We start from the raw sequence: 14,129 nt of genomic DNA on the forward strand, positions 1-14,129 counted from the left end.
TCCTTTCGGCAGCGCGTGGCTGGGCAGTCGGCCAAGCTGCACCCTGGGGCGGTGCTTCGGGGGCGCCGAGGGCGCCTTCCAGCCCCCGGTTGAGCCCTCGGGTGCAAGGACCGGCCGCCTGGCTCAGACAGCCCCTCTCTCTTCCTCCTGTGAGGAATAGAACGGGGAGCTGCGCGCTGCCGGAGCGTGCCTCCTGTTCGCCGTTTCTCCCATCAAATAGCCATTTCTGATGAGTGAACTGGTTTGCGCTTTGGGAGGGGAAAAAATGACGTCATTGCTCACTTGAGCTCACGTTGGTGCAGGACGGAAGGGGATTTTTAAACCGCGAGCAGGGGGGAGGGCGCGCCAGTGAGCACGGCAGCCGCCCGCGCCGCGGGTGGACGTGCTGCTTCTCAACACCAGGGCGGCGGGGGCTCTGCGTGTGATGTCGGGGGGAAGCGGCGGGTGACGTCGAGCCTCCAGCCCCCCCCGCCCTGCGGGAGGGAAGCGGGGGCCGCGTGCGCCGCGGCACTCGTCGCTCCCCCGCCGGCCGTGCGCCAGCGCGGCACCGCTCCCGGCTGTCCCACCCTCCCCGCCGCGCCGAGAGCGAAGTTTCCGCTCGCGTCACTCCCCCCGCGCCGGGCGAGGCGGGGCTGGCCCGGCCGCTCTGGCCTCCGCCCGCACTTTCTCTATGGTCGGGGGGAGGGCCGGGGGGTGGAAGAGCAGCGGCGGGGCAGCGCGCATGCGCGGCGCGGGAGGTGGAGGCGGGGGAAAATGGCGGACGGCAGAGCTGAGGGGGAGAAGGCGAAGCGGCCGCAGCCCGGAGGAGGTGAACATGTAGCGCCTCTCGCCGCGTAGCTGCGGGGTGGGCAGGGGGCCCGGGTCGGTCCTCCAGGGGTGGGGGGGGGTCCAAGGGTGTCGCCCCCAGCTGGGCCGGCCTGGGCCGTGCGGTGCCTGGCCCTGCGGGGAGAGGGGGCGGCCTGGGCCTGAGGGGGCTGCGCTGGCGGAGAGGCCGCGGTCTGGGCCCGCTGACCTCACGCCTGAGGATTAGCCTCAGCCTTACAGGAGCTTTTTAAAACAATCTAACAGCTTCTCCTTGTCCGTGTAACTGCGTTATTTCTCTCTTTGTAAAAAATACATGGAGTGCTTCTGCCGTGTACAGAGAGAAATTTGACCGTTGCTGCTGGCAAGGATGAAGACAACTCCTTAAAGATTAGCTTTTAACAGCTGTGGTACCTTTTAAAAATGGGTACTGTGAATATCCTTTATCTGCTGTTTTAAGCATCCTGGGTTTTTTGCTTGATAGCAATCTGCAAGTTTTTTGTTTGGTTTTATAGTATTTATATTAATACTGGACATTCCTGTCATCTTCTGTACTACTTACTATCAGTTCTTCAAAAATTTTTTGTCATGTGTTTCTTTCCTGCTTTCTTCTCCTGACTTAAAATTCAGAAGACAGTTTTTGCAAAGATAAAGCTTTTCTTTCCTGCTTTTTTTTTTTGTTTAAGTATATCTATAGGAAGAAGGCATTTCTCTGATCTATTGAAAAATTAAATTAAGCTTGTAAACCAATTACAGTAGCCTCAACAGTGATTGTTATTTCTGATAATCACTAAAATATGAACAGTAATACTTGATTTTAGGTAGTTCTTTGACTCTCGTTTCTCTGGTTTGTGTGGTTTTTTGGTTTGGTTGTTTTGTTTTGTTTTTGTTTTTTTTTTGTATTAGTAACACGGTAACTGGACAGCATCAGTATGTCAGTTATCCATGCTGTCTTGTGTACTCTTTGGTGCACTGGAACATGATTTTAATGGATTATGGTACACTGGCCCTAAGGAAGGATAGTCACTCCCTGATGATTTTTAAAAGCACTTTAGAGTCTTTAGCTTTTGCCAAGATCAGTGGGATGTACCTTAAAGTTAACTTAGCTGTGACTGGTTTGTTCCCACCACCACCAATGGTCATGCTTCCAGGGGCAGGAGATCCTGAAATGCTGCGCAACTAGCACTGTTAGTCTTGTCACTTAAACCACCTAGGTAGTGGAAGTTGTCCAGTTACACAGCTGTTGAGACTCATAAGGAAAACTCAACTGTGAGGTAGGACAGCTTGTTATTACTGTGATCCATGAAAAGAGCACTGGTCAGACTCGTTTTTGAAATAGTACTGATGCTTTCTGTAGGTGAAGTATGACCTCCTCGACACCTCTAGGAAGTAATAAAGAAGCCTTAATGTCTTGAAAAATATATATGCATGGGAGATGGGAAAGACCTGTCTAATGGATAATATATGTCTGCATTTCTGTTTCCTGCGGAAACAGAACAGCACAATGGCTCCCTCCCCACCTACCCTAATCGTCCTATGCCCTTTATTGCTCCTTCAGCAAGTAAGAGCATTTCTTTCAGCAGTCTATAGTTCATCCTAAGTGGAGCCTAGCAGAAGTAACGTTCAGAATACAGTGGTGATAGGAGCTAGTTTTGAGAGAGAAGCTATTTAATATTTTGGTGAGAAAAGAGATGTGGTTAAACTTTGTTAGGCTTTATCTTGTGCTTAGCAATATTCTAGAATTCGCAGTCAAAGAAGTAAGCTGTAGTGTAATTAGCTTCAAGCTAGCATTAGCTTAGGAACCTGGACTGCTCCGATGTGCGCTGAGATTTGGGCTGCTGTGGATTTTGTGTCTTAAGAAAAAGAAGACTTTTAGGCCCATGGTTCCAGTACTTTTAAGGCTAATGAATCTTCTACCTACCCTTGAATCACCTTACAGTCTCTAGTGTACCTAGACTGGACTTGTAATTGAATATTCTGTTTAATGTGATTTCATGGACTAGCTGTAAAGAGTTTCTCGTAGCCTTGAAGACTGCTGTCTGGGAAACTGTGCTAAGACAACAGCCAGTGCCCAAGGTCACTTGTGTAAATTTTGCTTGTTTCTCTTTCCTCCTTTGTTTTTCACTTTTATATCTATACTTTCTGCATCAAATTTCTTGTGGTACAGATTAGTAGCATTTTTTAATAGAGTGAAATTGATTACAGTTACTGCTTTTTTTTTTTTTTTTTTTTTTGGTGATCTGCCATGTTTCCAAAGGTGAATAATCCATTTTTGTTCCAATTACTTATCACCTTGATAGCTAGAAGAGTGAGGTAGAAAGGGTATATTCTGCTGCTTAACATTTGGGAAATAGCAGAAAAAAATACATAGACAGTGTCCCTAGTTTTTCTTTTTCCTGATGTTGTTTGCTTCCTCTTTCTCAGAGCTACAGTCTTGTTGACCCCCTGTCCAGACTGGCTTCTCTCCCATTGCTCTATCTTACTTAATAGCTTTTTGCTGTTGGAGAGCAGTGCGAAGAGCTTTCTTCCCTGATGGTCTGAATACGCTGTGCATGGAGGGGCCTTTTCTCCACTCGATATAATGAGGAACTGGTGCTAGCTCCAGTTTTTCTTAGACTGATAGTATGAGTACTTCCCTGTCCATTCACCAATGCATGTTTTTTTTTTTTTTCCTTCTGCTACTGCAGTGATTATCTTATTGCAGCAGCAGAGAAATGTATTTTTGCTGAAGCATTTACTATGTTCAGTACGAGTTTTCCAAGGACAGTTTTGTCTCTTGGTGTAGCTGAAGAAGCCGAGTCTGTAGGAATGAAAATGTGATTTTGAGTGTTTTTTTTCCTCTGTGGATCATTGTTCAGCTGCTATGTTTTCCATGACTTTATACAAAACCAGAAAAGGTGAAATCTATATATATGTTTTTCTAGTGCTGATTCCTTCCTCAAGCAGAGCTTGGCAGATTTATTACAGATGAGATGCGGACAAGCAGTGACTTGAAACATGATTGAGACAGCCGGCCTCACTGTAGTCACTTCCATGATTTTAGAGTTGTGCCAGAGAAGCCTAGAGACTGGCATGGACATGTTTTTGTAGAAATTTAGTAGAATTAATTTTAACTTAGGTTATCTACTCTAGATTTGGAATTGGGATTCCAGTTATGAAAGCTTATCTATGGCAACTTAAACCCTAAAAAGATTTAGTCATCTACATTTAATTTACTACATGAACTTTGACTTCCATACTAAATAAAGAGATGGTGCTTCAAGATTGTTTTCCTGGCTCGTATACAAGAAGTTCTTTACAAGTAGTGGAGTGCTTGCAGTTTCTTCTCCTCTTGTGTTTTGCTGTCCACTAAATGTACGTTGGTGGAAACTGCTGTCACTAAAAACACCTTACCTATTGCACCCAAAGTATAATGCTTTTTGAGGTTGCTGCTCCCATCAATCTGCTCAGTAAAAATAGCTCATCTTGGTAAGTTGTTTCGACTTCACCAGGACCTGAAGAAGAGGCAGAAAAACCTGTGAAAACTAAGACTGTTTCTTCCAGTAATGGAGGAGAAAGTTCGAGTCGCAGCGCAGAGAAACGAGCAGCTAATGAAGAAGCTGAAGACTTCACCGCAAAGCCTGCTCCTGCCAAAATGTCCAAGTTTGGATTTTCCATAGGCAGTCAGACAGCAAAGAAGGCATCTGCAATATCCATCAAACTAGGAGCAAATGTAAGTTGTCTGAGGGCTTTTAATTTTAGGGAAAGTGAGGCAAAGGGGGAAGTATTTTGGGGAGGCTTCCTTGCAGAAGGAAAGCCTTGAATTACACGAGGGTAACTCGAATAAAGTTTAAGAAAGCATTGCAGGGCCAGCTAGTCGTGCATGTGTAAGTACTTCAAGGTGATTAATCATCGGGTCGGTTGTCCCAGGAAACATAAGACTTGATTGAAATGAACTGTAGATCTTTGAACATACAGAATAATTTTGTAGTGAGATTTGATAAGTCTGGAATAATTTCCTGGGGGAAATGAGCAGACTTGTTAAACTGTTCGGGTTACTTTGAAATGAGTGCTGGGAGCTTCATTGCATGGAACGCTTAAAGCTACAAGAAAGCAAGAGCTCTCCTAGGTGGCTTAATAGGTCGTCTTCCACTCCAAAGATCTTATTTTAGCATGAGGAAGTATAGTTTATTTTCCATGACTTTGCCTGTTCTTTGCAAGGTCAGTATGATTCATTTATACTGTATGCAAGAGGGGAGGCTTCGTTCCATAGGTTTCTAAGAATTCTGATCCCCTTATCGTCCAGTACAAGGTATCCTTGTGCTCGTTCAGATGCGAGTCTGACGCCTCTCCTTACTACCGAACTAATCCTCTAGTAGCTTGGGCAAGGACAAGCCAGATGCTGCCTCTCTGGTTAATACGGTTCATTTACACTTCCCCCGTACCACTGTGATGGATACATTATAAGTCCTTGTCTGAATTAAATTCAAACTGTAAGCATGAAAGGCTTGCACCTGCAATGCCAGCATTTTATGGATCCTGCAAAAGATGAAGAGGGGGCTCTGTTATTTTGAGATAGGAGGGAGATGTGGGCTGACAGCGTTCTAGGGTATAAAGCCATCAGGTCAGCTCAGACTTTGGAAAAAGCTGCCTTCTCTGAGCCACTAGCAAGTTCTGATTTCTCATTCAGAAAGATACATACAGCGGCACTAAATTTGGCTCAAGATTTCTGGCTCACTGAATTTAGTGGGTGACTGGCAGTGTACCACATTGGACAGTGCTGAAACTTAATCCTGTTTCTTTTTAGTCAGTTTTACTCCCTTAGTATGTTACCTGTTCCTGTGGAGCTGATGCTTTAAAAAATGTCACAGTATTTATACATTACACGCTATTGGTGAGGAATAGCTGTAGACAGTTGCATAAGGACTGTTGCAGTATCAGCTTCAAAACTATGAGTGTATATGAAATAATCACCCATAAAATCAAAATGGAGGAAGCACCATATATGATTTAGATAATTGGTAATACTGTCACAGCAAACTGTTACTGATGACTCAGTGCTTTCTTAGTGGTCTCAAAGTTAGTTTCTGTGTCTCTGTTGTATGACATGTAACAGTTGTGAGTTTGATAGCTTCTTAACATTTTAAATACAGGAAGGTATTTACTGGAAATGAAAATAACACTTTTTAAAAGAGCCCTGTATTAATCAGGCTGTGTGATGCACACTGATGCTAGTTTAAAAGTATGTAATTTTTTTAAGCCAGAAGGATGTTAAGTTTTTAAAAGACAAGAAAGTAAACATATTTATCTTCCTGGCATTGATGGATAAGAATACTTCAAAAGAATAATGGAAAGGGTGACATAGTAAAATTTTGAATATCACAATTTATTCAGGTTCTGATTTAATTGTTCATGTCATGCATCAGTGGCTGCGTACCCCTGCAGTGTGCTAGAAAGTTAAGAGCTGCTTGTGGGGAATTGTAATATGAGAGGGCTTGGCTTGCCTTTTAGAGTGTATCTCACACAAATGAGCAGCCATTTTCCTTTTTCATTAGAGAGAAACCTTCATCTCCTTGATTCAAACAAAACCACTTTTCCCCCCTCATTGCCCATTTCAGTGAAGATGTTTGACTTCATTTTACCAAAATATTTAAAATTCCAAGGGTAGGTTTTTTGAGTTGGTGGACTTACTTTACTTGTGCGTTTGGTCTTTTTCAGAAGCCTAAAGAGCCCGTTCCAACCCTTGCTCCAAAAACCCTTTCCGTAGCAGCAGCTTTCAATGAAGATGAAGATGTGAGTAATAAGCCAGTAATCAACACAAGTTAAAATACCGTTGGTGTGGGTTAGAGTTAGGCAGAGGGAGTGGGTCATTTAAGGTTCTTCAAATAAATGTCGGGGATTTTCAACCTAGAAACATCCCTTGTGTTTGTTTTAGAATGTATAACTTTAGCTCGGTGTTGGTTCAAGAAATCATGAAAGCGTTGATAACTTTTCCCTGAAAATGAGATGCACAACGTAATTTGAACTAATGGTTGCTTTCTCTGAGCTTGATAAAGGGGAGACGAAGAAAAGTTGGGCTTTCTCTGGTTTGATAAATATTTTATTGTCATGTTACTGCTCCTTCTTAGACAGAGGTGAACAAAGGGCTTCGTATTTCTTTCAGTAACCTTGTAGAACCTCTGTTTTGTCCTAAGTCACTTTGCTTTCCTGTAGGGCTGTAGTCTGTACTTTATCTTGTCAGGCATTTGAAATGTTCAAAAGGTGGTACCCGGCCACACTCTAACCTCCTTTCTCTCTGTAGAGTGAACCAGAAGAAATGCCTCCAGAAGCCAAGATGCGCATGAAGAACATTGGAAGGTAGGTCAGCTCTTAACTGTGGTTTGGAGAAGGGTGAGTGTGTGAGAATACCTCCTCCAGCACAGGTCACGTCTTGCAGGTGGTTTAGAAATATAGGAAGATAGAATATGTTCAGGAAGTTTTTCTCCAGAAACATGAAAATTTTAATACAGATATTTTCAAATGTTTCAGCTGTAGGTTAAAAGTAATAAATTTATATTTGCACTTTGAATTTTATTTGCATCCTTTCTAAGGAAGAAATTGATTCTACATTAAATAGAACCTAGTTTTCTTCCTGCAAAGGTAATAGGTGGGAGTTCCTGCTTGCTTCTAAACTTTGTATCTGTCTAGATCTCCATTTTATAAGTTGCCCTGAAATAGGGTAGTCATGTCAGATTTTTAAACTCCCATGCAGGGGGAAGATAAGAATCATCTCTTTCAGAGTCAAAGAATCACTTGTTTGCTTTTGAAACAAACATATATAATTCTTCTGCTTGCCACAAATTTGAGACAGCACAAGGCTGATAGGGACATTTTCAGAGGAGGCTACACTTAAGTTAGGGATGAATTTTGAGCATGTATATTTTAAAGATGTTTATCATGATAAAGCACTCTTAAAGTCAGTCCTCTGGAGGCTCACCACTGTTTAGTGGTGTTTTTTCTCCAATAGCAAATTTGGATCCTCAGTTTTGTAGCCCTTGCAACAAATTCTTGACAGCTGGCAGCAGTGACTGCCACTCCCCCCTCCTCTGCTGCCCCATCTCATTGCTCTGTCTTGACATGCTACTGAGAGATCAGTTCTGTGGCCAAGTTACAGTTGCTAATAGTGAGGACTCCTGATGTAACAGAAAGAAATGTGTGATAGTTTCTGGTGGCAGGTTGGACTTGAAATTGGTGATTTCAGTGTCATTTTGCACAAACTGCTGTAGCTGAGCTGACTGTCTCAACTGATCTTGTTTTACTTTTCACAGGGATACACCAACCTCAGCAGGACCAAATTCCTTCAATAAAGGAAAGCATGGTTTTTCTGACAACCAGAAGCTATGGGAACGAAATATAAAATCTCATCTTGGAAATGTCCATGACCAAGAAAATAACTAAATGATGTGGATTGAGAGTTGGGTGTTTGGGGGGAGGGGAGGGTGTAACGTTAAAGGAACAGTTTCCTTTTTTAAGAATGGTATAAGACTATCTTTGGAGCCACTTTTTTAAGATTTTGAGTGGTACACTAATAACTGAGTTTGAAATTAGAGGTAATTTATGTTTTGTATACAGATTTCAAGGCATTTGCTAATTTTGTAGTTCCATGTGATTAGTTTCAAAAGGTTACAGATAATAAAGAAATTGGAGTGGTACCTTTTTAAGATTATTTTTTTTTTTGGTCAGTGGTTAATTAAGGTGGATGAAAAAGGTTACTGTCTCTTTAATGAGGTTAACATTGAATGCTCTTGCATTCTCACTTCTGGCTCCCTCTTCATAACAGGAGAAACAGTTGACTCCTAGGAATACTGCTAAAGAGAGTGAGCATTGTCTTGTGCTAGAAGTGTTTCTGGACTATTACTTCGAATATCAACTTATGCAGGAAATAATAAGAATCTGGATTTTTTTTCTCCCTGCAGTCTCCTTTTGTTAAGTCTCTGCAAACTAGGCATTATGTTGCTCTGAGTGGCTCTGGTAACTTAGCTCTAATTTTGTTCAAAACTTCATGTAGGATGTGTAACCTTCTGTGGCCTGTTTCATCCTAAGGGAATGGGCCTTGTCTGTATATTAGATACAGTCTGTAAAGAATATTCACTACAAAGGTAAATCAGTATTTTCAGTGTGCTCCTCTTAAATCATTAGCCTTGAGTAGTGCTTGTTAGCATTTCCTTGCAGTACCCAAAAGCCACCACCAAGAAGACAAGCTAATGTACATTAAGCTTCACATTTGGTTGAAAGATTTTTCTTTACTATGCCTAGAAGGAATAAAAGCCACACCAAAAATCAGTAACTCACTGCTTAAGTATGAAAAATCCAAGATGCACTTTCCCTGTCTTGCCATTTAAAACAAAATGCCTTGATGCCTGTGACCTCAGTGGATGCTATCAGGTTAAAGAATGCTGTATTTGCAGTCCTAATGGTTTGAACAAGTGTCAACTTCAGAATTAAACTTGACCTTTTCCTACGTGTCTGCCTTTTGCAGTAATTTTCAACAATGTCATTGTTGAACTAATTAAACTATGTGGTCAGTTTAATTTCCGAGCTTTCTTGCTGCGGAACAGTGCTGTAGGATTTCAAACCTAGTAATGACTGTCTAAATTTCAGTCTAATTTAGATTGCTTATTTTTAAAACCTTTTACTATCAGAACTGGTTAAACAGAAAGTTGTCAACAGCAACTCCACCCCCGCCCCTGACCCCCCTCCCCAAACAAACATACCACTCTTTTTAAACTCAAATACCTGATAGTGTCGACCACTAAATTAATTTCAGCCTGGAACTGATCATAGAATTCAATACATTAATTGTTTTCATCCTGCTTCTGAAACCTTTCTTCATGTTAAAGTTGAACCTGCAAGTGCAGAAAGGAAAGTGCATCTTGACGTGTATTTTTATTTTTATTATTTTAGGAAAGCTCTGACCACTTAGACTTTTGAGTTTGTAAGTTCTAAAAAATATTTTTTTGTATTTTTGTATTGTATGTGTAATCTTTCTTCTTTTGAAGTCTGATGCAGTTGAATACCTGTAACTATTTTCTTTAAAAGCCTTGTTATAAACGTAACATAAAAACGTATACCTTATTTTTTTTCCATAGCAGAATTCTTTGGTTTATTTAAAACAACACACTTCAAAACTGACTTTCAGGACTTTCAAAACTGGTTTGGGCATTACTGGAGCTAGGCAAGGCAAAATGAAGCATTTACTTTTCACTTACTTTTATCACACGTGGTTATGTTTGTCAAAATAAATCCCTTTAAGATAGTGGTGATTCACAGTGAATAACTATTTTATCTTGCTCCTTAGTAGTTACTCGATACTGTCTTGGTCACTTGTATTACGAAAAAAGCGAAAGGGAACTTTGAATAAGAGGATGACTTTGAGACCTATGCTTTTTTTGCTAAGCTGCCACCACCTCTGTCTTCCACATCTGTGGCTGAAGTAGACCTTCATTTCAACAGAATTTCCTGGTACTTCAAAATCCTTCAGGAAATCACTAGGCAGAACAGCAGTCACACTAGGCAATACCTTCCATGCAAGTGGGAGAGCAAAAGTTCTGTTTATCATACTCCCATAGTCAATAAATGTAATCCTAGACCTTGTGAGAGACTGCAGCAGCTTCTGGGTCTTGGCTGAAGGTGAACAGAGATCCTGCCTCCCTCAGTGTATGAGTTCTGCTCCTTCTCACTGTTTCACGGAAGAAAATCGATCAGGGTGGCCTAAATCCACTCAGGACTGAGCAGCTGACAAGCTTGATCTTGTAGCTACAAGGTCATCTGCTGGTGTTTAATGTCTGACGCTTGCAGGAAAGATCTGACCTGGAGAGTATCGTCAAGGCAAATGTTAGCTAGAACTTGTAATTCTAGGCTTTTGTTACAATAATCATGGTCTGCGCCTGAAGATAGTTGGGGGGAGGGGGGGGGTAGTTGCGTGTGATACTTTTTTTGTTCTTTTTCTAGGAATATTCAGGAATCTTAAACTCCTGGTAAACTACCTGATCTATCTTAAGTGTTTCCTGGAGATATGCTGAGAGCTTTAGGTGCTTAGTGTAGCAAGGTGTGTATACCTACCTATCCATGGTTGAAATGTCTGTCAGCGTAACTTGAGCAGTTTTATCTCAGAAGGCTTACGCTTGCTTAGCAGTAAAGCTTTACTGAGCACCTGAGCAGGTTGCAAAACACTCAAGACGTTAGGTGAAGATGTAAGTAGTTACCCAGTAACCTTCTCTGTGCTACCCTCAGCTAGGCCGCTTTTCAGCCTGCTGGGTTGTGAATGGATCCAACTCATCTAATGCTACCTATGTTAAAATAATAATAATTTAAAAACAAACGAAGCAAAAAACCAGTGCAGTCAGCTACCAGTGACGGTGTTTCGGGCAATCCCGGATGTAGCCCCTTACACACCTAATTTCATCCCTTTAAAAGCATAGGAGGTGCCCTGTCCATGTTGTCAGCCTGTGTTTCGTCAGCAGAAAGAAGTACGCAACCAGCCCATCTGTAAAGTAATCCGATGGATGCTATTTTAATTTCACGGGTTTACTCCCGTGTCATGGATAACCCAGTTAGAGTATTCAGCCAACTGACAAATCGTAACTATCGTGTCCCAGCGTCTCCACGGTGGCGACAGGCAAGTTGTGCTTGATCTCTGCATCTGCCTGATCCATGGAGCACCTCCTTGTCAGAACCCACCGACTGGGCCGAGTCCTGTGTGCTTGGGGTGGCTTTGCCAAAGATTTCTGTGTGGGGAGACTTGGAGGAAAAGGCAGCTTTTGAGAGAATGGCAGCTTCTGCTTCCTGAAGAGGTTGTAAGCTACTGGAAATCACAGGTGTAACTGGAACTCTTTCTAGGCTGCTGTAAAATAAGAAGATAAATGCTTGCAGAAGCAACAAAATTTCAAGAAGACTTTGTATCTGTGTAGTTAGTAGCCTTAAAAGGTGTTCTGCAAAAAGAGGTTGAGTTTTTTTGAATACATTATAAAATTACAAATTGAGGAATGCTGAGTAGTTCTGCCCTTAAGCTACAGAAGGGAAGGTTACATTCTAAAATCACCATAATTTATCTAGTTCCTCTGCCAATAGACACAAGAACACCGTAAAAATCGGACAATTAATTTGTTTTTTTTACTTTATCCTATTAACACCTTCCTTATTTCTTCTATTAATGAAGGGATCTCCTACTGTGTTCTGATTTTGATATATTGGCATCTTAAAAACTGTTTAGTGCTTACTTAGGAAAGCTGCTTGTGTTAATGATCTGGAGCTGTTGCCTCAGGGCAGATGCATAGTTACCCATAGAATTAAAAGCATGAAACATGAACTGTTACACTCGAGCGCTGTATAGAGTGTGCTAAATTTCTGTTCATGAAATTACACTTAAAGGTCCAAGCAAGATTTAGTTACTGAAGCAAACCTGTAAACCCTACTTTGCGGTATAGGTATGTCTATGGCAGCTACCCTTTAGGCGAGGCAGAGTGGGTGAGCGTGGCAGGGGCTGTCACAGCGAGCAATCAGACCGTGTGCTTTTTCATTCAGTGGCATATAGTGAGATCTTAGAAAGCTTTGCTAATCTTGTGATTAGTTCTTAAGTTTGGGATTGGATATCCCGATGAGACAGATGCACAAATAAAAGTGTTTGTGGTTCTGTAGCAGGAACTCTGCTGAAACCTGATGTCGTAAGCCTCTGTTTATGTTTTCCTTGCAGTACAAGCTTATTAATTTAAGGTGATGCAAGTCATAATAAAAACATAATTATCTCTCCTCTCCTGCAGCTTTCCATAATTTGTAGGCATAGTAGTTGCATATAAAGCTGATGCTCTGTATCTTGTTATAAAATCATAATTCTGCCTTTGCTTTTGTGAAAGAAGTGTAGCTGTGGTAGCCTTTCATATTCATACATGCACCAACCTCCACTATATAGAATTGCAGGCACTGAATAGAGCAGTGTAGTGTAGAGTGATTGAAAAACTAGTGCGTATCTTAGGCTGTGCTTTATTTTTGTTACTCAGGTGCTTGTTTAACATGGTCCTGTTCACATGTGAAATCTAAGGCCAGGCAAGAAGAGCTTGGGCTGCTACACATCTAAAAGCACTGAGTAAGTTAATACTGACATTACCATCTGTAAGGCAGGGCACTTTACCTGAGACAAGAAATACTGCCCTCGGGACAAAACTTGTCATAGGGGTGCAAGACAGACTGTTACTTTCTGGAAGGTCCGTTCAAAGCCTCACGAGACTTGTAAGCACATTCCCCAACGGTCCTGTGCCTGAGGGTGGCAACGGTGGGACCCGGGGCCTAGCTGGAACGCCTCTGCAGGAGAATGGCTCACGGTAAAGAATCGCTTGGGAGGTGCTGGGTTCCTGCTGCATTGGCAGCAGCAGCAGCTGTAAGACTGGCTCCTCAGTGTTACTGTATTAAACACACACACAGTGCCAGTGCTGTACAAATTCACAGCTCTTCCTCTAACAGCCAGGAACGATGTGGTTCTAGCTCCAGTGGAAACAAGCCACGGGAAATATCACCCACACAGCACTTTCGCAGCTGTAGCTGTGTCCCTGTTGAGCAGCAGTTGTTCAGTGGTCGGCCACATTACCCCTTCAGCACTCAGCCTTTTGAAACCCCTGTTTTTATTTAATTATATACTCCCCACTTTGCTTGATTACTCACATGGGCTCATAGAAGAGTTAACACGCTAAAAAGCTCCCAGCATTTCCTCTAGGAATCAGGATGAACCACAAAAGGTAATCGGGCTTTCTGCAACACTGACGCTGCCTGAAAGTTGCTCTAACAGCCCGGGGAAAGGCACAGGGTGCCGCCCATTCCGAGGCCAGGAGGCAGCTGTACAGCTCATCCTTCAGCCAGGAGGATGACACTGGAGCACAACTTCCGAGCCACAACCCCTGCTCAAACACTCGTCCCAGAGCAGAGGCCAAGGCAGAAGTGCTGTGTGGTGCTTGCTTTGGGGGGGCAGTTGTACAGAAACCCAAATCAAGAGAAGTAACATCTGAAACAAACTAAAATGGCTACAGCTGGGTACTGGGAGGCTGGGGCAGTGCCTCATCCACCAAGAGGTCTTGCAGCCAAAGTGGTTTCAGTATAAATATACACTGTATTTTGTTAACGTTGTGTTCTTGTACAGCCATGTTCTGACACAATTTAGGAGGGCAGCGGGTTTCCTTTCCTTCTGAGCCTTAAGCAAAACTTAAAAAGTGTTACTAGAACTGTACACATCTATCTATATATGGAAGGTGACATACTGAAGAGGAATAATTCAGCAACACTTTTTTTCCCCCTGAAAAAAGAAAAGTTGCTTGAAAGAGTAA

General features: G+C 42.4%; 1 protein-coding gene across 1 annotated transcript; it reads left to right on the top strand.

Annotated features, from left to right (window-relative positions):
* Positions 1-730: 730 nt before the first annotated feature.
* On the top strand, positions 731-9,894 carry PCNP (PEST proteolytic signal containing nuclear protein). The gene is made up of 5 exons (XM_074855885.1): positions 731-808; positions 4,293-4,513; positions 6,499-6,573; positions 7,082-7,137; positions 8,088-9,894. The coding sequence occupies exons 1-5, from the start codon at positions 754-756 to the stop codon at positions 8,215-8,217; spliced, it is 537 nt and encodes a 178-aa protein (XP_074711986.1). The 5' UTR covers positions 731-753; the 3' UTR covers positions 8,218-9,894.
* The last annotated feature ends 4,235 nt before the right edge of the window (positions 9,895-14,129 follow it).

This window comes from Strix uralensis, chromosome 2, assembly GCF_047716275.1.
Source record: "Strix uralensis isolate ZFMK-TIS-50842 chromosome 2, bStrUra1, whole genome shotgun sequence".
Taxonomy (NCBI): Eukaryota; Metazoa; Chordata; class Aves; order Strigiformes; family Strigidae; genus Strix; species Strix uralensis.